The sequence below is a fragment of the Macrotis lagotis genome, chromosome 5 (assembly GCF_037893015.1).
Source record: "Macrotis lagotis isolate mMagLag1 chromosome 5, bilby.v1.9.chrom.fasta, whole genome shotgun sequence".
In the NCBI taxonomy this organism is placed as follows: Eukaryota; Metazoa; Chordata; class Mammalia; order Peramelemorphia; family Peramelidae; genus Macrotis; species Macrotis lagotis.
The window spans coordinates 186,024,731-186,049,806 of NC_133662.1; the positions used below are offsets into that span (position 1 = coordinate 186,024,731).

Genomic DNA, 25,076 nt, shown 5'->3' on the forward strand with positions numbered 1-25,076 from the left:
ATGACTTTGGAAGAGAGAGTGAAGTGGTTGATTTCGTGCAGCTCTGCCTCACTTAAATTTATACACATACCTAAAGACATCACTCATAACCCAGCTTGTATCGGTCTGATCAGCCATTAGGACATACTGTAATTTGTCCCAAGCATAGTGATGTCATTTCGGTCATCTTCAATAATGAAGGACAAGAACCAAGAAACCAACCAATTCCAATTCGACATTCTCATAAGATCTTAAATAGCAAACTCAAATAATCAGACCTTTAGATGAGGTTAACTTACAAAGCTAAATATCAATTATAATCTGACAGAAATAACAAGAGATTATCACAAAAAAAATCTCAAATTATTTTATCCATTTTGCATAGGTTGTTTTACTTCAAAGCAAACAACAAAAGGCTTGGTATGTATGTATAACTACAATAATCTTAATTTATATTTTGAAACAAATTCTATAGGAACAAATTTTATCAATATATAATAATAATAATAATAATAATAATAATAATAATTTTCCATCTTCAAATAGACACAACAAAATTTTACTTCCTTAATCCTGCAACAAAATTTAGAGAACTCTCAAGAATTTACATAGAGTTTTACAGGGATTCCTACATTCCAGATATAATACACCTAAGATACCTTAGATTCCAAATAGATGACATGAATTATTAACCGTCATTAAATGCAAAAATTTCCATGCTGAAATCTTCCCTTTAAAACAAAACAAAGTAACAAAGAAGTTTCCCTAAATAAGATTAAGGTTATTCTTATAACTTGATATCTTTTACACTTTTATTTTACAGGTTTATTTACCCCTACCCCTTATATATTCATATTATTCTCAAATAGAAAATGAGATTCTTCAGGAATTTAAACTTATACATAAAATAATTTCAAAACCCTAATGTAACTCTTACTTATGCTATGGAATAGCAACAAATTTAGATCAAAACAAGATCCTTCCTACTTGCTATTATTACAGTAACTGTAAATGTTTTAATATTAACCATATGTCTCATTGATTCAATTCAATTGAATTCAAAGCAATATATCATATCATAGTAATGAATTAGTAGAGTCTTGTTTTTACAAAACATTTCTCTTCTGAGAGTGCTCTTCTTAAAAAGAACAGGTATTCCTGATCTTAAAAGTATAATCACAAAACCTTAAACAAAACATTAGTTGGAAAGTTGTAAAATAATAGATCTCTTAGCTCTTTAATCTTTAAAATTAATTTTAAAAATAATCTTTAAAGTTGGAATCTTTAAAGTTGGAATCTAGCAACCTTTAATATAAAATTATTTTAAGCATTATATATTAATCCTCCAAATTTATTAATATGCAATAAATCCCAATTACCAAAGAACATCGAAATATCACCTTCCGTGAAACTCAAGGATACTTTCAAAAGGAAGGGTCTATTTCTTTAAGACTGGGAGAGCATACCTAACTAAATTACTCTTATCACAAATGACAAAATTTACCAAGGTTTTGAGATTTATTCAAATACAGTTTTTCTTTGGCACTAGAAATAATCCCACAGAGATGGTTTATTTGCATAGCACTGACAAATTTGTTATCTTCTACCTTATATAAGAATATTCTTAGATGGAACAAATCTGACAATTTAAATTACACAATTTCTCCCCATTCTGTGCAAGGATTTTGCCAGAATTTTATAACACTGATACTCTTACCAGAGTTAGGCTTTCTATCCCCTTATAAAATCCTCAAAAAAGTGACTCCCAAGAAAATTCAGTTTAGAGATGAGGTAATTAAGGGATTAAAAGTAGATTGACTCCATCTCAAAAACCTGAAAAATGGCCTGAGGGTAGGGGTGTATATTGCCTTAAGCAATGTCAGTCACATAGTCAGTGAAGAGGGAACAATTTAAACAAATTTATCTTTCCAAATTTCCTATACTATGTTCCCCAATAATTTACATTAACAAATCAAATCAAATTCCCCTCAAATACTGATTTTTAGAAGTGACATTACATGAATAATCTATTCATTAGCAATTAAGTTAATTAAAATTGCCACAATCAGGTGGCTTAAATTTTTTTAGACGTCTATTCAGTCTTTCTTAGAGAAATTGTCTTAATTTAATTAAGAAGATTTAAAAAGATAGTTTAAATGATACTAAATTTCAATTTACCTTTTTTTTAAAACCCAAGGGAATTTTCCTATCAAAGAATTCTAGGTCTCTCAATCCCCTATTTTTGATAACTACAAGAGTCTCTTAGAGGTATCCAATGGCCTATGCTACTACAGAAATGCCCAAGTGGGTCTCTGGTTACCCTGAGGAAACTAGATTATTTTAAATTTCTTTGAGATCAAGCCAGTTAAGACTGGTCTGAGAAAACCCCAATACCAGAGTTTTAAATTCCCAAATGTTTACTTTATTTGAGAATTTGTTAATAATTCTTTTATTTACCAATATCTCTTAATATTATATATCACAATCAAAATTATGTATTTTATAAACCTGAAACTTCATCAAGTTAATTTTTCAGATTACACAGATTAGTTTATATAGTTATCCAATTGAAGAGATAGTAAAATGTTAACATTCAAATAGCAATTGCTTTCAAGCCAAACACCTTATAGTCATATGACCTAAAAACATGAGTCTTGTTTTCTCATTACAGAATGATAGCATAAACTACCCTTCTTTGGGTAATATATAAATTTTCTAATTCCAAATATCAAATATTAGGTATCCCTGATGGGGTAAACTATAATTTGGTATTGGAGTTTTGTTAGGAACTGTTGTTTGTGGGAGCACTGTAAACTATCATCACCTGGTGTCCTTGAGCACCAGAGCCTTATTTTACTAAGTGCCACAGGAGTGGGAGTGGATTAGAGGCTGGGAAGGATATTTAAGCACTGGCATTTGGTTCAATAAACAGAGTACTTGGGGATCTTGGTGAACTTGTCATCCTTTTCTTCATTTTTTTTTCCCTTGTCTTTCTTGTGTCCCACCCCTTCAGTGCTCACCTGAGTCTGGAAAGGGACTCAATAGAGTTTGGCCTGAGAGAGACTTTGAGATATAGAAATACAAACCTGGGAAAATTCCCATTACACAAGTTTGAGAAAATTCCTTTCTACCCATTTGTTTATGCAAAATTGAAGTTACTACCCTTATTTAATTTCCTGTCTCACTCCCAGCCTGACCCCTACAACTTTTCCCCTTTCATCTCACCTGCAACCATTAAACCCCTAGCTTAATCCCCCAACCCTTTTTCTGGGAAAGCAGCAGATTAATATCTAGTCACCTATTAATTAAGAAAGGTCAGAATCTTCTACTTGAACTCATTCTGTTCTCCCCAAGACAGACTTTCAGCTAGAACTGTGCCTAACTCGCATCACTCCTGATCTAAATACTATCAAATAATTAAGGCCTTAACTCCTAATACAATTCCTCTCTTCTTTACAATGACAACTTGAAAAAAATCACTGTTACCAAACTATTTGCAAACTTTCATTAGTATTTTTCTTATTAACTGATCCCAGACTTACCAAACCCCCCCCTTACTTCTTTCTACACAATCCTGTTGAAGTTAAACCATTTTATTCTTTTAATCCTCTAGCAATGACTAGACTCTTGAGATCCTAAAATCAGATGATAATTTTCAACTAATTATCAATTTTACATTGGTTTCTTTCTTTGGTAACCAGACCCTGAGGCTCTTATGCCCTTATTTGGATATACTGGTGCCAGTTTATTCATCAATTCATCCAATATTCTAATTTTATGGTTTCTTGCTTTCCTGTTGTAAGCTTACCCACTTCTTATCAGAAGCAGCAGATTACTCTCTTTATGGCTTCCCTCCTTATTATTCACCACTGTGTCCATTTGATAGTTTTATCTTATCTTCCCTAGCTTTTTATCTATAGGACATAGATTCCTTTCCTCAGTTTCTCATAACTGATGTAGAAATGAAAACTAATCATTCATTACAACAATTTTTAAGTCTTATTCTATGTTTCTAATCATAAATTGGTTTCTCAGCCTCCGGCTAAGAGTTGTAAATCTGAATGTGTGAAAATGTCAGTCTGCTATATCAAGGCCTGCTTCCTTCATCCAAATGTTGACTTGGTCTGTGTCAGTACTACCTGCTCAGCTTTGTAATGGTACCAGTAAATTCCTTTACCTGAATCAACAAATCACAAGATAAGAGACATCTTGGATGAAGAGAAAGAAATCCTTTGTTTGTAAACATTCCCTCTCCAACCTATCAATAGAATATATTATTGAAGCAAATATTTTAACTTATGAGTGAATCATAATGTAAAACTGTCATCCATATGAAATCTCATTGTTTGCTCAACTCAGTTTTGATTCTTTGTCCTTTCTGTATAAAATACTCCAAATTTTGTATCATGGTTGGTATTTTTAATGATACCATCCACCCATGGATTTGAAAATATCCTAGGGAATAAAACTTCATGCATAAAATTAACCTTTTTTTTTAAATTTCATTTTTGCCTGAGAAAATAAGGGTTAATAACAATCAATGAAAAATAAAGCCCTAATTTGTAACAAACTACTTTTGATTCTTCCCTTTCTCTCACTCTTACCTAAATCCAATCTTCAGTAAAATTATTCCATCCTTCCCAGTTCTGGTTCATCTAGCCAGAAATTCTGAGGGTCTTCCCACCCAGAGGGATTTTTTGGTGAAGGCAGAATTGGCTGCCTTCTGCTTCAATGATTATCCAATCTTTAATCGCTGAATGAGTTTTACCTCTGATAAGCTAAGAACTGGGAAAGACCTTAGCTTCAAAAGGTCAGATACTTCTAGTATATCTGGGACCATTTACATTTGTCCTGACCTATGTCTTGCCACTGGATTCTGATGATTCTGGAGCAGAGAGTAGGGATGATGATTTTGCACAGTTCTGCCTCACTTAAATCCAATTCAATGCAAGTCAAGGCTTTTACCCACCAAAAATCTCATCTTTCCCATTCCAACTGCCACCATTCTACTTCAGCCTTCATTAACTTTCATTAGGATTATTGCAATTGCTTTCCATCCTATGTCAAGTTTCCTTGCTACAGCCTCATTTATCTTGCTTCAAAATAGTTACACTCATGTTACCCCTAACTAAATCGTTTTCAATGGTTCTTCATTACACATTGAACAAACCTGGAGTTCACAGTCCATTGAGCTATAACCTTGATTTACATATCCAATCTTAAATGTTCCTACCTTTCCCATACTTAATTCTGTAACAGACTCAGCTCCTCTTTAGTCTGGGAGCATTCTCCATGACATCCCATTTCTAAGCATTTCTATTCCCTCTATCTGTAAAACCCTTTTTCTTTCCTGAAGCATCACTTATCCAATTCTCACTTGTCCTTCAAAGATCAGCTCAAATGTTATCTCTTTCATAAGCACTTCATTGCATCCTTTGCCAGAATGAAATATTTTTTTCTTGAATTAGATAGTTTGGTAAAAATCATGGATTTGGAATTAGGAGACCTTTGTTCAAATCCTGCCTTTTACTATGTATTTGGATAAATTATGACTCCTTCCTGGATTTCCATTTCTTCATATATAAAAATGAAAATATTGGATGATGTGACCTTCAAGATTTTTCTGGATCTACATCTATCATCATATGATTCCATGATTTCTCATATTTCACTTGTGTAACCTAATGAAATATAGAAATATAGCTCTTTTTGCTCATCTTATGTCCCATATTGGAATGTCCATTCTGCAAGGGAAGAAGCAATGGTTTGTCTGATTTTATATCTCACACAAAGCCAAGCACAGTGCTGTTAATAGTATTTCTTTAACTATTGGTTGAACAAGTCAATGCATAAATGCTTACAATCAAATTGTATAAACAACAAGGGTTTTAGTATATAGATGCTCTTTGTTCCCACATAAAATGTAATAGGATATGATGGAAAATGATTTGTCTATTTCTTATTTTGGTAAGGTTGAGGACAGGTAATCTTTTTGTGTCCTCTTTCCTTAGTTTTGTAGTAACCATTTGCTTAGGGAAAAACTTTGCCTTATCATAGGATGTTAGAGGTGGAAGAAATCTTAGAATTCAGTGAATCCAATTCCATTATTTTTTGGATGAGGAAATTGAGTTCACGAAGTGATTTACCCAATATCACAATATAATAGTAGTATTGAGTAATTATTTGAAAGTATTTATTATAAAGAAATTGGTTATTAAGAGTCACATGAAAAGATCTACTGAAATATGGCTTGTATAAAATATTCCTTTAAGTCTTGTTTCCCTCTTCAAAGATCCTTTAACATGTTAGCTTGATTATTAACCAGTCATTTTTATTTTCTTTTAAATTACATAGGATCACTGCAGAAAGCCTTGTCCAAATACATGTAGGCACCACTTTCCCAGTGAATCTGAGGAAACCTTGTATATAATAAAATAATTGATTTAAATCCATCAAAATGTAAATGTTATCATATCTAATGAGATTGTCTTTTTATCTGAGTTTGACAGTCTGGGATAGTAGCCAAAAATCAAATACAACTTAAAATTGTCATGATTCACGTGACAAATGGAAATTTCAGGGACTGACTTGCATTCAGATTGTCCCTTAGTCATCAAAATTCCTTGTCATGTTTTCTTAATTTTGTCCTCTGCCTCTGGTTGTTTATTTATAAGCTTTTGGAGTTCACGGACTATTGTTCGGTGATCCAATTCATTCTTGGTAGCTGCAATAGTAGCTTCATTGAAAGGGAAAATGAGAACAAAATCACCTGCCTGGGAGTGTGGCCTCAAGCCCTTGCCCGACAGGAAATATGGGGTGGTGTTTTTCTTCTTTTTCTGGTATGACTTGAATGTAGTCTGTCTATTTCTTGTCTTTGGAAAGGCTGACGGTAGAGAATCTTTTGAAGTCTTCCTTTCTCTTGATTTCATAGTTAGCATTTCCTTAGGAAAAACTTTGATTTTTTTAGATAAGGGAGATAAATCTCTGTTATAGGTTTTTCCTTTGAACTCTAATAAAGAGACAATATTGGAAGAGATGAGTGGCTCCTTGCTATGAGTTGTGAATCCAGATGATTCATGAACTCTCTTTTTTTGTCCAAACCAAGAAGTATTTGTACATTGTCCTGAAGTTTCATGGTCTCTATCTTTTTTATCTTCTGTCCAGGAAATTTTACACCAATGTTTTGAAGTTTCACAGGTTCTATTTTTATTACCTCTAGTCCAGGAAATGTGAGGCTGGTGACCTGAAGCTTTGCTAGCTTTATTTTTTTTTCTTAGATGAGTTTCCTTGAAATGCATCAATTCAATGATATCATGGATAAGCTTTCTCTTCACTGACACATCAGTGGAACAGTCTAACGATAAGCCAGGGCTAGAGTTCACTTCTAAAAGCCATGGTTTGAATTTGTCATCAACCAAAATGTCAAATCCAAAGAGCTCAAAGCAATTGGAAGCAAAGGAGACAGAGGGAGTAATAGAGAGAATTGTGAGGATCACCAGGTGGCTGATTCTTTGCCACAGAAACAGGTCATCCACACCCTGATTGCGAAGATAAACAAAGAATTTACTAAGGGTCCATTTACAACCGCAGCCAACCCCTTCTTTATTCTTCTTATAGGAGGCCCCAGTTTTATTGATGCTGCTGTTGGTCAGATGAGCACAAATGTTCTTCAGGTTACTGAGATCAAACTTTTCAGTGGCAAACCGTACCAGTCCTTCCTGATAGAGGTAAATGGTTAAGGGCTGGAAACCAGCAACACAAACATAAATACGTAGATCACATTTATACCTGGCAATGAGGAAGGGGTTGGTAATATATTTCTGCACCACTGTTGCACAATCAAAGAGCAAATCTTTAAGATCACTGAAAATTATTATTCCCCTCCCACGAGATAGTTTTGCTGGCTTGCATATCCAGTAGCTTGGCTTGGTTCCAAGGGTCTCTTTCTCCCTGGAATATTCAGCCAAAAACTTATTATAGTCTCTGGGCATGATAAAACTTAGTGGAAAGAATGCATAAAGTGATGCTCCATAAATCCCTTTCATTTGCTTCAAAAGTCTTGCCAAGCAGTCCTTCCTAGTAAGACTGAAGGTCCCTGGGTGATGATTAAGTCGTTGCCATGGTTTAACATTGTTATGGTCGATCATAGGGAAACCTGTAGTCCGCCAATAGAGATTCCAATCTGCTACATCCTGCACCTGTTCATTATATTTATTCCAACCTCGTTCTAGTAGAACATTTGTTACTACTTCAGGAGTATTTTCATCTACACGAAAGATCAATGGTTTTAACAAAATCTTTGAATTTTCTTCATCTGTCATCATATTTTTTTCTTTACTAAAAGACAAAAGGGGATTAATACAATGAATTCTTCATGTCATTATTATAATCTAACAGAATATCTAAGCATAATAATACTTCAAAGTATTTTGAATTGGTTGTTTGCACCACTCCAAAAGATATCAAAGGGAACAAATGAGTCCAGTTTTACAGTTTAGACCTAAACAAATCCACCTATAACTGCATGTTGATTAGAACTTATAGAAGTTATCAAAAAGGATAGACTAACTTTGCTATTGGGTATGAATGAGAGCTTATGAGTAAATGTGACAGAGTCAAACTTTGCAGTTGGGCATGAGAGGCAAGATGTCCTTACTTTCAACTGTTGCTTTCAAGACCAGCCACACATATTGTTTCCTATTGGAATAAGTGCATAAGTGAGGGATCATGATTCAGAGCAAAGAATTAAGATGGAATTTAATGTGTAATTAGATAAACTGGTAATGGATACATCTGATGTTATTTAAAAGAAGATCCTTAGGATGACAAAATGGCAACAACTGCATTTTAATTAGTTCCAAAGGCATAAAAAAGGAAGAGGTTCATCACGATTTAGTGGGTGGTTGCAACCACCAACAGAACTGAAGAAACTTATGAAAATATAAGACATATATATATATACTTGGATTCAATAAAAAGCTCATTTTCAGGAAAAACACTAATAGAAATGTTCAAAAGTGGGATGAGGCAATCATCAGGAAATTAGTATGAGGAAACCTTTTACATTAGTTTAAGAGTTTTATAGTTCAGAAATGACTTTTTTTGACTCAGAACAATATATTGTAATAACATTATTCTATCAAACATGGTTACAAATAACTTTTGTTTATTTCTAAAATCAAGTCCCTTCTCAATGAAAATAATGTGCTGACCACTCATTAAGAATATTACAGAGTAGGAGTAATTAACCTTTTTTTAGGTCATGGATCCCTATAAGCATAATAATAATATTTTTAAATGTATGGGACCAGTCACTTACCTCCCATAGCCTGTTTCCATATGTATAAAATAGGGACAAATTTTTTCTATAGTACTAACTTCAGAGTTCATTGCTAGAAGCAAATGAATTAAGGAGAAAAGAGCGGAAATAGGGATTTATCTATATAGAGCTGGCACTATGTTAAGTTCGTTTACAAATATCTCATTTGATCCTCACACCAACCCTGAAAATTAGCACTATTACTGTTAAATAAACTGAGGCAAACAAGGGACACATTATTTGCCTTTGTCATATAGCTAGAAAATGAATGAGAATGGATTTGAACTCGTCTTCCTGACTCCAAGCCAACATTTTATCCATGTGCCACCAGCTGCCATCTAGGCCTTCACTTAGATCAAGGTATGGATGGCATGCTGAGAAAATTAAACAAAGATAAAAAGAATGGCTCATATACTTGATATAAAATTCAAAATTCAAAAACATTTAGGCAGAATAGCATATTGGGGTAAATCTAATAAGATAAAATTTAATAGAAATAAGTATAGTCATACTTGGGATCAAAAAATCAAAGATGATGGTTCCTTTGGAATGGGCAGAAGGGAGGAATAAAAACAATTAATCAATGGCATATTGTAGTGACCAAAAAATTAAATAATATTAAGTTGCATTGATTTCATGGCATAGTATTAGGACTAGGGAACTGCTTACAACACTATAATCTGTACTGTCAAATACTATATCTGAAGAATTATGTTTGGTTCTTGATGTCATACGTTTTAGGAAGGATGCTCATAAGACGGAGAGGTTTTGAGGGATAGCAATCAGTGTCATCAAAGGCCTTGAGATCATTATATACCATTATAAGTTGAAGGAACTGGGGGGTGAAATGGCTTATAGGGAACATGATGTCTATTTTCAAGTATAGGAAGGATTATCATGTGGAAAGAGGATTAAATTTTTTTCTGCTTGACTTTGGAGAGCATAACAAGGAATAACTGATGGACATTACAGAGAGAGACATATTTAGGCCTAATATAAGGAAAAACTTCCTAATCCTTGAAGTTACCCCACAGTGAAATGGGTTTCCCTAGCCATCAGTGGGTCCTCCCTTAATAGAGAGATTTAAGCAAAAACTGGATAATCATTTGTTTAGGTATTGACTGTATTAATTTGCCACTGGGATCCTCTCCGATTTTGTCATTCAAGTTCTAAATGGGGATCTCCAGGAGACATGACTGATTGAAATCATTGGTTCAGGCTCCATGCTCTGAGGTCCCTGCATAGCAGTGTGGTTAGTGGAGACTGGTAGAACTTGGGGATGAAGAAGATGGTTATACAAGCAGTTGCTAAAAACATTATGAGAAAAATATGTATATATAATTTATTAACATCCTTCACTAACACTACTGCCACTATCATCTCCATGGCAAAGAGATGGGACTATCCCATGCTCCTCTCCACATAAATGTTTTCTCCTCCCTTTCGTTCCTTTACAATTCAAGTCTTACTCAGATGCTCATCTTAACTTGATTTTTAACTACATGAAAATGGAAAGTGGGAAGTGGGGACAACATACTATGGTAATTTGCCCCAAACCTATAGTCCTTCATCCCACCTAGAAATTTCTTAGGCCTAGAATGATCTTTGAAAATCATCAACACTACTACTCTTCTACCATATTTTTTGGTTTATTTCCAACCTAATGAAATTTCTGAATTTGAAGACTAGACTGAAAGAGAATGGAAAGCTTGATAGTTGATGCAGAGATAGGTTGTATCTTTTTTCACTTTTGGCTTGTAGAAGGGGCAATTCATTTACTGGTTACCAGGGAGATGGTGTTAGAACTATCCAGTAGTTAATGTCCTGAAAGGAGCCATAAGGTTAGTAGAAATGAGGAAAGTTACTTTTCACTTAAGTTCTCTCTTCCTTTGTCACACTGCCCTGATATAAAGGATGCTGAAGAACAAATGTTAATTCTTATAGACTTATGGTAATGTTAAACACATTATGTTAAAAAAAAATTGGATTGGGGAGGCTAGGTGGTGTAGTGGATAAAGCACCAGCCCTAGAGTCAGGAGTACTTGGGTTCAAATCCGGTCTCAGACACTTAATAATTACCTAGTTATGTGGCCTTGGGCAAGCCACTTAACCCCGTTTGCCTTGCAAAAAAAAAAAAAAACCTAAAAAAAACCCAAACAAAAACCCAATTGGATAGCATGACCTTGTTTTGTAACGAGGCAATATTTTGATTTTATGTAGAATACATCAGTGACATTTCTAATTGAGAAATTATGTTCTAATTGTCTGCCTCTGGCTTCTATAGGAGAAAGTTGTGGGATAGGGGGAAAAGAATCTAAATTATTAAGATAAATTTAATGAAAAAGAAAATTTTGTTAAGTGATTCAGAGAGGTTTGAATTTGTCAAGAAGGTTGGAGTTTGAAACTTGGGAATGATAAATTTGAAGAAATTTGGGGAAAATTTGAAGAAAAATTCAAATATTCAGATTCTACCTCTAAGTTTTGTGTGATAAAGTTAAAGGATAAAGAGCAAGATCAAGGACATCTGATGAAGATTAAGGAGGATTGAGGAATCAGAACCTGAATAGAATACCTCAAGGTGAAAGACTGAAGAGAAAGAAAAGGAGAAAATAATTGAAAAGGTAGAGCTTAAGAAAAGGGAACCAAGACTCTATCCTTGGGGGACATCAGTGATGAGTGGATATGACTTGAACAGATCCTGCTAAAAAAAGACCAAGAAAGAACAGTTTAGAGGGGGTTGGAGAAGAAGCAACAGAGAATAGTGTCACACAAACTTAGAGCAAAGAGGGCACTAAGGAAAAAGGTCAATTAACAGTGTCAAAAGCTTTATCTCCATAGAATGATCTGGATTGAAAAAAAGCTACTAGATTTGGCCATTAAGTCATCATGGGAAACTTTAAAGAGAGCAGTTGAGGTCCGTGATGAAAGCCAGATGACAGAAGATCTGAATCAAATGATAGAAGAGCCAGTGGAGACACAAAATGTAGACGGTTTTCTTGAGGAGTTTTGCTATAAAAGGGAGGAGACTGGATCTAGGACATTAGCCAACAGGGATGGTAGCATCTGATGAAAGTTATAATGAGAAATGAGATACAAAATTTCTGTAATATTTACCCACTGGCTCAAATGACTCTAATCTGTTTATAGTAATGGGGTTATTTATCTGGAGCAAACTTCTGAGCTTGTGACAATAACTTGGAATTTCAATTTGTAATGAATCAGTGATTAAAATTGCTGTTCCAAAGTCAATGCATATGTGTATGTGGATATATGTTAACACATCACAGGTTTCTGTATGATTGACCATGGCAATATTAAGCCATGGCAATGACTTAATCATTCCTCAGGGACCATCAGTCTTACCAGGGAAGAACTACTTGGCAAGAAATTTGAAACTCATGAAAGGGATTTATGGACCATCTCTTTTTGCATTCTCTCCACTAACTTTTATCATGATCAAGGTCTATAATAAGTTTGTAACTGAATATTCCAGGGAGAAAGAGGCCCTTGGGACCAAACCAAGCTCCTGGATATGCAAGCTAGCAGTACTGTCTTGTAGGAGGGGCATCATGATTTTCATAAATCAGGCTAAGAAGTGTCCATATATTTTCTTTGATAGATTAGCAGTAAGATTACATGAATCTTAGATGTTTTGCAGTCACCTAGTCCCTAAGTCTGGAAGAGGTTGTTTGGGATGGAATGGCATATTTGTTTTTTGTTTTTTTTAGGTTTTTTTGCAAGGCAAATGGGGTTAAGTGGCTTGCCCAAGGCCACACAGCTAGGTAATTATTAAGTGTCTGAGCCCGGATTTGAACCCAGGTACTCCTGACTCCAAGGCTGGTGCTTTATCCACTATGCCACCTAGCCGCCCCTGGAATGGCATATTACTTCCCCTCCTTAATGAATTAAGAGGCAGTTGGGCATAAGAACTTTGAAATTAGGGCAATCTGCTTTCAGACCACATATCTGACATATCCTATTTCTGTCCCCCAGAAATTCATTGAACCTCTGCATTCAATGACCCAAGATATGTTCTAAAACCCTATAAATTGAAGAACATCCACTTTTTCTTCTTCCCTCTCCCTTACCCACCAAATCTTAATGATCCTTCTAGGAATGGAATAATTACTTTAGAATTCCCTTCAAGGATTGCAAAAATCTACTCATCAAAATGTATTCTTATATTCCTGTTAGACAGAATCTGAACTCCTGAACTCTTTTATCCTAGGAAACTCTCTACATAGCAAGGTGCCTTCAGGGGGACATACATAAAGGTAAGCATGATTGTGACCAATGCAAGAACAAGCATACATTCTAGACTCCCCAAAGGGACTTTTATTTTATTTTCATTTATTTCATTGAGTTACACTCACACTTCCAGAAAAGGATGGATAGAAATAGCTTTTGGTCATGCATCATTTCCAAGAAAGGAATTTAAAAGCAGCTGTTTTGGGGGGAAAAATTTATTTAAGGTAATGGGGTTAAGTGATTTGCCCAAGTTCACACAGATAGGCAATTAAGTGTCTGAGGTTGGATTTGAACTCAGGTACTCCTGAATCCAGGGCCGGTGCTCTAACCTCTGTGCCACCTAGTTGCCCTGGAAACAGCTCTGTTCCAAAATGCCAACTACCCAGTTGGAATGCCCAGGCTGGGAAAGAAAAGTCAAGGTATAAAACAGAAGAGATACTGTTTAGCAATACCTACTATTGAGAACCTCTGTACAAAGTCCATGGTCCATTGCCCTAAAGGAGTAGACTAAGAGTATCTATGGATTCTATTTCAATTTAACTTTACAATTGCAAGTGAACTATATTATCCCATGTTCTCCTTTTATTTTTCTGCCTCTTTAACCTTAAATATTTTCCTTTAGGGGCAGCTAGGTGGCGCAGTGGATAGAACACCAGCCCTGAAGTCAGGAGTACCTGAGTTCAAATCCAACCTCAGACACTTCTAATTACCTAGCTGTGTGGTTGGGCAAGCCACTTAACCCCAATGCCTTGCAAAAAATAAAAAATAAAAAAAATTTTCCTTTATCCACATTATTGCTTTTAAATCTTTTAATTTTAAAGGACTCATGTTAAATTTTTATATATAGAAGTGACAAAGCACATAAAGGCAGATAGAATAGTGGAAAAAGCCTCAAGGACCTAGGTTCAAATTCTTCCTCAACTATTTCTCAGTTCTGTGATCCCTAGGCAAGGTCACTTACCTTCACTTTCCTCATCTATAACATGAGTGTAAGTAATTATAGCACCTATTTTACAGGGTTGTTGTAAATACTAAAAGGGTTAACATGCAAAGATCTTTGCATACTTTTAAATGTTATATAAATGTGAGCTATCATTACTGAAGCAAGTCTCCTTTCAAAGACTCAATAAGAGGAAATTGCTCCCTCATATATAAAGTCCTTTTGCTTTCCCCATTGTGCTCTTTCAACACTTTATTTCTATATAACAACCAGAAGCATTTCCAGGATGATTCTTTGTAAGATTGTTTTTCTTTTCTTGACCCCCAAAATCGCCAAATTGGGCTCATGTCAATTGATTTCACATATTGACTCTGTCAGTCAATAAGAATTAACTGAGAGTTTAATATGTGCTAAGTGCTGTGTTGGAACTCATGGTAAATTACTATAGTAATCAAAGAAAACTATTTCTGTAGTTCACCTTTAGACTCAAGGCTCCAGTATGCTCTCAAGGCTGTTGATTAATGTTTATGGTTTTATGGCCTTCTATTTAATTATAAGCAATGTTATATAGCCTTCAGAAACAGCAATCTGAAAGACCACACAGGGCGATAGCAGTGGAATTTGGCTGAGACTCACTAAGCAAAGGGGAACCATTTAAAGATTTTTCTAATTAACAAGTCAAGAACAAAAATAATTCATAATATGGCTCAAACGATATTTTTCTTTCAATTTGACATCTCTCTTTGTTGTTAATTAGTTATTGTTATCCCCTAGCCAGATGTGATAGTAAATTTTGTAAAGTGCAAAGTAATAAGTTTTTCTACCCTGAATCTGGAACCAAAATACAGTTTTAAAATTTAAAATAGTAAGCTTTGGTCTGCATTCAGATTCCATTGTTCCTTCTCTGGATGTGGATGTCGTTTTCCACCACAAGTCTTAGAATTTTTCTTGATCCCCGAACTTCTGGGAATGGTCTAAATGCATCATAGTTGATCATTACACAATGTTTCTGTAAAAGTGTACAATGTTCTAGTTTCTCTCCACTCAGCATCAGTACATGCAAATCTGTAGACTTTTCTCAACATCCCCTTCATCATTTCTTTATTTTTTATTGTAATTTTATTTTATTTTTTCCAATAACATGCAAAGGGAGTTTTCAATATTCATCCATTTGCAAGTTTATTAGGTCCACATTTTTCTACCGTTTTCTTTTTCCTCCCCCCTCTCCATGGTGGTGAACAATCTGGCAAAAGTTGTACATTTATAATTGCATTTAACATATTTTCATAGGGGTAGGTAGTGGATAAAGCCTTGGCCATAGAATCAGGAAAACCCAAGTTCAAGTCCAGTCTAAGACACTTAATAATTACCTAGCTCTGTGACCTTGGGCGAGTCACTTAACCCTATTGCCTTAAATAAATAAAATTAATATATTTCCATATTAGTCATATTTTAAAAGAGAAATTAGAGCTAAGGGAGAAAAACATGGTAAGAAAAAACAAAAAAATTTAAAAATGAAAAACAAAATATGCTTTGCTCTGCATTCAGACCTCATAGTTTTTGTTCTCTGAATGTAGATGGCATTGTCCATAGCACATCTCTCAGGATTGTCCTTGACCTCTGGATTGCTGAAGGGAATTGCATTCATCATAATTGATCCTCTTACAATATGGTTATTAATGTGTACAAAGTTCTCTTGGTTCTGCTCACTTCACTCATCATCAGTTCATGTAAGTCTTTCCATATCTTCTCTAAAGTCCCACTACTCATAATTTCTTATAGAACAATAGTACTCTCCATTTGATGGATATCCCCTCAATTTCCAATTCTTTGTCACTACAAAGAAAGCTGCAACAGATATTTTTGACCATTTGAGACTTTTCTCATTTTTGGTGATTTCTTTGGCATATAGAGCAATGGTATTGCTGAATCAAAGAGTTTGTAGAGTTTTATTGCCCACTGGGCATAGTTCCAAATTGATCTCCAGAATGGTTGGATTGGTTCACAACTCTCCCTACAATGCATTATTGTTCCACTATTCCCACATCCTCTCCAAAATTGATTATTTTAAGGAAAATTTCATTTATTACTATGCTCTCTACTGCACTTTTAGGAATGATTTCTGTATTTTTTTCAAAATACTCAAAATGGGGGGCAGCTAGGTGGTGCAGTGGATGGAGCACTGGCTCTGGGTCAGGAGGACCTTAATTTAAATCTGGCCTCAGACAGTTAATAATAATTGTCTAGCTTTGTGACCTTGGGCAAGTCACTCTTTAATTATATTATTTTCCTAAAATTGAACCTTACCTGTCTACCTGAAATAAATCCTAACTGATCATGGAGTATTATGATAGTAATAATTTCTTGTAATCTCTTTGCTAAAGTTTTATTTAAAATTTTTTACAACAATATTCAATAAGAAAATAGGTCTATAAGTTTGTCTTTTTGACTCTTCCTAGTTTAGGTATAAGTATCATGTTGGTGTCACAGAAGGAATTTGGCAAAAATCTTTCTTCTCCTATTTTGAAAAATAATTTATATTGAATTGGAATAAATTGTTCCTTAAATGTTTAGTAGAATTCTCTTGTATTCCACCTGGGCCTGGAGACTTTTTTCTCATGGAATTTATTGATGGTTTCTTCGATTTCTTTTTCTGAAATGGGATTATTTAAGTATTTTAATTCCTCTTCTATTAATCTGGATAGCTTATATTTTGTAAATATTCATTTATGTCACTCCATATTAAAATTTTAATCTCATTTGTGGTAAGTTCATCCTTTTCATTTTTGATGCTCGTAATTTGGTCTTCTTTTTTCTTATCTATTTTATTAGTTTTTTGCATAAAATCAACTCAGTTTTATTTATTAGTTCAATGGTTTTTTTAAATTCAATTTTTAAATATAAATTAAATATTTCTCCTTTAATTTTTAGAATTTTAATTTGATATTTAATTGGGAATTTTTAATTTGTTCATTTTTTAAGCTTTTTTAGTTGCATTCCCTATTCTTCAATCTCTTCTTTCTGTATTTTATTCATATAAACATTTAGAGATACAAAATTTCTCCTAAAAATTGCTTTGGTAGCATCCCACAAATTTTGGTATAATGTTTCACTGTTGTCATTGTCTTGGATGAAATTGCTTGGTTATTGCTGTGATTTGTTGCTTGATCCACTCATTCTTTAAAATTAGATTATTTAGTTTCCAATTAATTTTTAGTTTACCTTTCCGTGGCCTTTTATTACATATAATTATTATTGCATCATGATCTGGAAAGAATGCATTTAATATTTCTGCCTTTCTGCATTTGATTGTGAGGTTTTCATGCCCTAGTATATGATCAGTTTTTGTTTAAGGGTAATGCACTGTAGAGAAAAAGCTATGTTCCTTTCTATCCTCATTTAATTTTCTCCAGAGGTCTATAGATCTTTTTTTTTTAAATTCTATTCACTTTTTAAACTTCCTTCTTGTTTATTTTGTGGTCAGATTTATCTATTTCTGAGAGGAGGTTGAGGTACACCACTATGATAGTTTTGCTGTCTAGGTCTCCCTGTAATTTGTTTAGTTTCTCCTCTAAGAATTTGAATGCTCTACCACCTGGTGCATATATGTTTAATAATGTTACTACTTCATTGCTTATGGTAACTTTAAGGAAGATGTAGTTTCCTTCCTTATTCCTTTTAATGAGATCTAATTTGCTTTTCTTTGTCTGAGATTAGGACTTGGCTTTTATTTACTTAAGTTAAAGCATAATATATTCTGCTCCAGCCTTTTATCTTCACTCTGGGTGTATCTCTCTGCTTCAAATATGCTTCTTGTAAACAACATATTGTGGAATTCTGTTTTTTAATCCACCCTGCTAGCTGCTTTTGTTTTTGGGAGAGTTCATCCCATTCACATTTAAAATTATGATTACTAACTCCATGCTATCCCCCCACCACCCCTTATACTTTTCATTTTCCTTTCCCCTTATTCCTTCTCAGCAATGTTTTGCTTCTGACTGCTACCTCTTGTTCAGCCCTTTCCCCCATCAATTTTTTTCTTTTCCATCTCCCTTTCTCCTTTAACTTTTCTTTTCAACTTTATCTTTATCTTTACGTTTACTTTTGCTCTCCCTTTTATCAGCCTATTTTTTTCTCCCTTTCTTGCCCTTCCCCCCTACTTCCCTGTAGGGTGGGATAAATTTTTTAAACCCAATTGGGAATGTGTGTTATTCGCTCTTTGGACTAAATCTGTTGAAAGTAAGATTTACTCGTGCTCATTACCCCACCCCCAGCCACCCCTTCTTTCCCTCTACTATAATAAGTATTTTTGCCTCTTCATATGGTGTTACTTATCCTCTAACAACCAACCTTCTCCTAATATATATCCTTCTTTTTGTCTTGTTTTAACTCTGTCTTGTCCCCACCATCCCTCTATCAGAATATATTCCTTTTATCTGTCCTGACAGAAGTACAATTCTCAAGGTATGATTGATTGATCAGCAACATTACCTCTTCATCACTTCATACCAATAGCCTCTATCTAAGTACATTCATGAACTAAAGTTTCATGTAAAACTATCACTTCTTGATTCATTTATACCCTCCTTTAACCCTCCTCTAATACACTCCCTCCAATTTTAGCTAAAGGATCGAGGAAAGCAAGATCACTTCATGAGCTATTTGTATTTAGATCCTCTTACATATACTCCTTTCTCCCACTTCCCAACAGAAATATAACCCTCAAGAGCCAAAGTATCATGTAAAGCAAGATCACTTCATGATCCATTTATACCCTCACCTTCTAAGTACATTCCCTCCAATTATATTTGACCCTCATGAGCTAAAGATCCAGTTAAATCATCATCACTTTTGTGGTCCTCCTTTATCTATACTCTTTCTATAAGTATGTTTCTTTTAACTATCCTAAGAGAAATACTAAAATCTCAAGAATTGACAAGTATTTTCTTCACTATGTAGGGATGTATTCAGTTTAATGTTAATGACTAGCATTTTCCCCTTTCTGTTTACTTTTTTGTGCATCTCTTGAGTCTTGTCTTTGATGATCAAATTTTCTGTTCAATTCTCCTTTTTTTTGCAGGAAAATTTTGAAATTCCATCTTTCCCCCTGAAATAATTTGCTGAATTTTGCAGAGCAGTCGATTCATTGTTGTAATCCAGGTTCTTTGCCCTCTGAAATACCATATTTCTGGTCCTTCAATCCTTTAATGTTGAAGCTGTTAAGTCCCATGTAATTCTGACTGAGGTTGCTGGTACTTATATTTCTTCTTTTTGACTGCCTGCAATATTTTCTCCTTTAGCTGAGAACTCTAAAATTTGACTATAGTATCCTTGAAGTTTTTAATTCTGATATCTCATTCTTGAGGTATTCTTGTGGATTCTTACAAGGGACTATTTTGTTTTCTTCCTTTAGAATGTTAGGTCAGTTTTCTATGCTAATTTCCTGAAAGATATTTTTCAGGCTCTTTTTTATTTGAAGATTTCAGGTAGACCAATAAATTCATAAAGTATCTCTTCTGGATATATTTTACAAGTTGGTGGTTTTCCCCTTAAGAGTACTTTGCATTTTCTTCTATTTTTTTTCAGTTTTTTGGTTTTGTTTGGTGGAACCTTGGTGTCTCATAGAGTCATTAGTTTCCATGTGTTCAAGTCTAATTTTCAGGGTTTTGTTTTCTTCAATTAGTTTTTGTGTTTGCTTTTACAGAAGGTTAATTTTACTTTTTGATGAGTTATATTCATTTTCCAGTTGGACATTTTTACTTTTAAAGGAGTTGATTTCTTCAGTCAATTTTTCATAATTCTCTTACATGGATGGCTCTGAATTTTCTTCAATTTTCTTCTTTTCTTTGGTTTCCTCTTGTCTTTGACTCTTTGAGCTCTTCAAGAAATCTTTTTAGATTAGAGGTAAGTTCATAAACTCCTTTGAGGCTTTACAGGTAGACATTTTTGCCACTGCTTTCCTCTTCTGAGATGACATTTTTGTCATCCCTATTAGAATAGTAGCTTTCTATGGTTAGGTGTTTTTTTGAGGGGGGGTTTGCTCATTTTGATTGAATTCTATTCTTGGGGCCAAGCTTTTTGTTCTGGGGCCAATAAACTCTGTCTTATTATTTTCCAAGGTTTGCCTGTGCAGAAATTTTTTCCCAATCCAGTTCTATCTGTTGCACCAGTGCTCCCAGGATTTGAGCTTTGTCTCCTAGAACCCTCACTGCTGGCTTGTTACCACACTGGCTTGTTGAGCCTTGAAGTGATTTGTACTGTGACTAAGAGCCTCCCACTGGCTTTCCCACTCTCCTGCCTATGCTACACTTCCATTTTTACCCAGAAGAGAGAGAACTTTACTGAAGTTCCTCCATGATATCTTGAGTTGAGAACTTTACTTTTTTTTTGATGGGATCTATAGCTTTAAGGTATGTGAAGAGGCCTCATTTAAAGTTTTTTGGGAAAAGTTCTGGGAGTTTCTTAACTTCATGTCACCATCTTCATCCTGGAGCCAAGTGGTCTTGAGCACATTTGAAGGTTTTTGCCATGCCTTGTCTTGGGTATTTTCTTTGGACCTAAAATCTCTTCTAATATTTTCTCCTGCACAATTGTATTACAATTATTTCATTTTTTAAAAACCCTCTTATAAAGTCAAAAATAAGAGGAAAAAAAGAGAAAAGGGGATAAAAATCTTGTTTAGTGGAATATTAGGGACAGTAGACCTTTTAATGCCAGGTTATGAATTGAACTTTCTTGGTCATTCTCAATTTTGAAATACTCAAAAAAAACAAGATTCATTCTAACTTATTTTAAAAGTACTAAAAATTATATATAGCACCCTAACTTTCTATGTTGGAACTATAGGGATCAGAAAATGGTGAGAGTATGAAATTTTAAAAGTCTTGATAGAATAATACATCACACACTATAGAAATCATTTTCTAAATTATAATCATGCAATCTATAAAACATTCTTGTTCTCCATTTCTATCTACTTTTATATTTCCAAAGTTATATACAGCAATATCATATTAATAAAGTCCCATAAAAAGTTACATGACATATAAAAATGCTTGAGTATAGCTCTTACACATATTTGAATCCCTTATAATTATCAAAATATGTGCCCATTAGCATCACTAGAAGACTATTAATGTTAATAAAAGATGAACTTTTATTTTTAATGATAAATAAAAACTTTGGGATTATTAATAGTCCTGTGAAATTTTCCAACCTTCCTAATTTATTCTCAATTCTGGGTCCAGACCAATGTCTATCTTTAATGTCCAGGATATATTTGCTGATGGATCAACTTCTTCCAACTATATATTAAATTTTGGACACTAGACTATGTTATATAGTATTTTAAATTGTCGAATGTCCCAGTGCCAAGATTCAAAATTCTTGTTTTCCCTAAGGGAAAATGGAAAGGTATATAGTGGACACAGACTGAAACATGCTTTATCAATGATGAATTATAAGAGTAAGAAATATCAAAGAAATGAATGAATAGAAAAGGAGATTGATTGGTCATGTCTGGGATCAAGATATAACATTTGTCCCTGTAAATAATTGATATCTTCATCAAAAAGAACTAGAAAATGGGAAAGAATAAGCTGAGTGGTACTGGCTCTGGAGTCAGTTTAAATACAGCTGAGTTTAAATACAGCTCTTTGATAGTTGCTACCTGGGGGCGGCTAGGTGGCACAGTGGATAGAGCACCGACTTTGGAGCCAGGAGGATCTGAGTTCAGATGCTGCCTCAGATACTTAATAATTACCTAGCTGTGTGGCCTTGGGCAAGCCACTTAACCCCATTGCCTTGCAAAAAAAAAACCTAAAAAGAAAAGAAAGATAGTTGCTACCTTTGTGACCTTGGACAAGTCACTCAATTTACCTGGAACTCTATAAATTCATCTGTAAAATGAGGGGAAGGGATAACTGACTTCCAAGTTCCCTCCCAATTCTGTGATTCTTTGAAGGTCTCTAGCATATTGGGGATGTTGTTGAAAATTTGTGGAAGGACATGAAGAAGAGTTCCTATTGGCTAATCTTCTGCGCTCCATGATCCTTGGAAATTTCTCAATCTGCAAGATGAAATTCTCTGAAACTCAGACTACCTCAGCCCTCCTTGCCCCTGGAGCCTCTCCTTCTCTCTAGTTGGAGGAGAACTCCCCAAATTCTCCATCATTTAAGGAAGTTGCCAGGATGTTCGCTTCATAATTTTTGTCTGACTGCTCTACTGTCTTCATGATCTCCAGGAAACTCATGAAATCAACTCTGAAAATGGCCTGGGGCCCTTCTACTTTTCCAGGTGTTTTTTTTTTTCATATTTGGTCTTTTCTGAAAGGATTGTGAACTCCTTGAAGGTAAGGATTGTCTTTGTATCTCTTAGTACTTAGCATAATGAAACATTCTGACCTGAAAGAATAAAAGATATAGGATAGATTGTGTTCTACTCAGCTGGAGGAAGAAGGTCACAGATTTTTATAATGAAGTGTATATACACATGATATTTCTGTTTGTGACTGAGAAATTATCATTGAAAACTTGTCCTTGGTAAAAGTTTCCTCCTGTGTCAGCTATCTCCAGACTGAACTTTATTTCATAATCCTCAGAGTACTGAGTTGTCAGTACGTCAGCTTAAATGAGTTGGCTACACCTTTGTGGGCTGCTCCAATTTGATTGAGAGCACAGTCAACCAGTGACAAAAGTTAGGAGTTAGAGAACATGGGACATATCCTTCTTTCCTTTCTGTTAACTCACTAAAAGCAGAAAGTTCCAGGCAACAGTGTAACTAAGCCGCTGAGGATGAGCAAACAGTCAGACAGTCAAATATGCTGGAATCAAGAGTCAATCCTAGTAATTTTATCCAGTCCTTCATTTCTTCACCTGGTAAATGAAAGGTAAGGTCTTTTCCAGCTTTACAAATACATGGGTCCATATTCCTTATAAATAAGCATCGAACATGTCCAAAGCAGAATTCATTTCATTTCAATCTTATTCCCCCAGCAATCCCCTAATAAATTACCAATCAACTGTATTCTTCATTGGTGCTCCCCTGAGCTCATCAACTTCTAGTAACCTTCTAATTAGTCTTATGCTTGTCTGTTTTATTCTTGCTATATCCAGTGGTTGGTGATTAAAGCAATAAAGACTTTTACCTAGGGCACAGATTAGTTGGAGAGGGGCTGAGAAGCAGCATTAATATCACAGATTAGTCTTCTCTTGGGAACGGGTAGAAACGAACAACTAGGTGTGTATCACACTGGTAGAGGAAGCTGTCTTTCCCACTAAAGAGAGAAATTATAGAAGAGGTAGGCTATCCTGGGGTGGGGTCAGGTGAGGTTACACAGGATGGTGAAAGATTGCAAAGCATGATGCATTCAGGTGGGAAATTCCCAATGATTGTAAAGAAAGAAGTGTAATCTTAGAGAAGAAGCTTTCTCCTATGATGTGCCTGATTGCCATGTTCTAGTTCCATCTCAGCTAGAATATCCAGAATGTTTTAAATGTTTAAGATGAAGGAAATAGATTGGAGGATGAGGGAGTGTAAGGTCAAGTCTAATTTAATTCAGAAGAGAATAGTGGAAACCCCTTCTCCCTATACATATAGGAACATGATTGGTAGGTACCACTTGGAGCTGATGAAACGAAATATGCTTTCATAGTGGAAATAGGAAGAGTAGTCAACTTATAATAATTATCAGTTATCTACACTAATCCTTCCTTTATGGAAAGATTTACTCATATTCTCACCTCATATCCCTTTGACACAATCCCCTTGATGTAGAAGTAACTTCTTCCTCGTCAAGGCCATCTCCTCTACATGTATCCTTAATTCCCATTCCTTTCCAGTACTATATATTATTCGATTTCTCACCCACCATCCACTCTCTTTGAATCTTCAGTTTCTCTCAATCCCCTGGTCCTTCCTTGATACCTACAAACATGGCCAAGTCTTCCCTAGCTTCAAAATAAATCCTCACAAGACCATACCATACCTACAAGCTACTACCCTTTTCTGGATGCTATCTTTGGATTTCAAGGTACTACTCTTTCTGGATGCTTTTCCTAACCACTCTTCTTTCTACTCTGTTGGGTAATGTTGTACCTCAGGTTCCTATTCTGGGACCTCTTCTCTCTTCTCTCCACCACTCCCTCATTTGATGTCATCAGCTCCCATGGTTTTCATTATGATCTCGATGCTAGTGTTTCACAGAATTATATAAACATTCTCTAAACTTTCTCATAAGTTCTAATCTCTAATCTATTTAATATTTCAAATTGTATGTCCCATCAACACATCAAACATGTCCAGAGCAGAATTCATTATATCTTCCCAAAAATCTATCCCTTTTCTAAACTTATCTTTATTGAGGATACCATAATACTTCCAATTATCCAGGTTTGAAAACTGCATTGTGTACAAGTTTATGCTATTCCTAATCAGTTACCAAATCTTTTTATTTCCACATTATTCTTTTTGGATGTACCCTTCTCTTCATTCAAATAGTCACTACCAAAAATTGTCCAACTGGACAATTGCAATAGTCCAGATCTTAAACATCCTCTATACAGTTGCCAAAGTGATATTTCTAAAGTGTGG

The 25,076-nt window shown here is 34.7% G+C and overlaps 1 protein-coding gene across 2 annotated transcripts; it reads right to left on the reverse strand.

The window, feature by feature from the left end:
• Positions 1 to 6,160: 6,160 nt before the first annotated feature.
• Positions 6,161 to 24,635, reverse strand: TTLL2 (tubulin tyrosine ligase like 2). Of its 2 annotated transcripts, none has more exons than XM_074188035.1 (2): positions 24,582 to 24,635; positions 6,161 to 8,316 (listed from the first exon to the last, which is right to left on the reverse strand). In XM_074188035.1, exon 2 carries the CDS (start codon positions 8,301 to 8,303, stop codon positions 6,606 to 6,608), a length of 1,698 nt encoding a protein of 565 aa, XP_074044136.1. In that variant the 5' UTR covers positions 8,304 to 8,316; positions 24,582 to 24,635; the 3' UTR covers positions 6,161 to 6,605. The 2 variants fall into 2 exon arrangements, with proteins under 2 accessions (XP_074044136.1, XP_074044135.1); XM_074188034.1 differs by having other exon boundaries at positions 24,227 to 24,625.
• Positions 24,636 to 25,076: the final 441 nt, after the last annotated feature.

What these genes read in the sequence shown, in the direction of transcription:
- TTLL2 (XM_074188034.1), bottom strand. Translation starts at nt 24,315, where the DNA reads ATGGGAATTAAGGATACATGTAGAGGAGATGGCCTTGACGAGGAAGAA. An exon ending in TTGTGTCAAAGGGATATGAG is followed by an intron (nt 8,317 to 24,226) that starts GTGAGAATATGA and finishes TTTGTCTTTTAG; the next exon opens with TAAAGAAAAAAATATGATGA.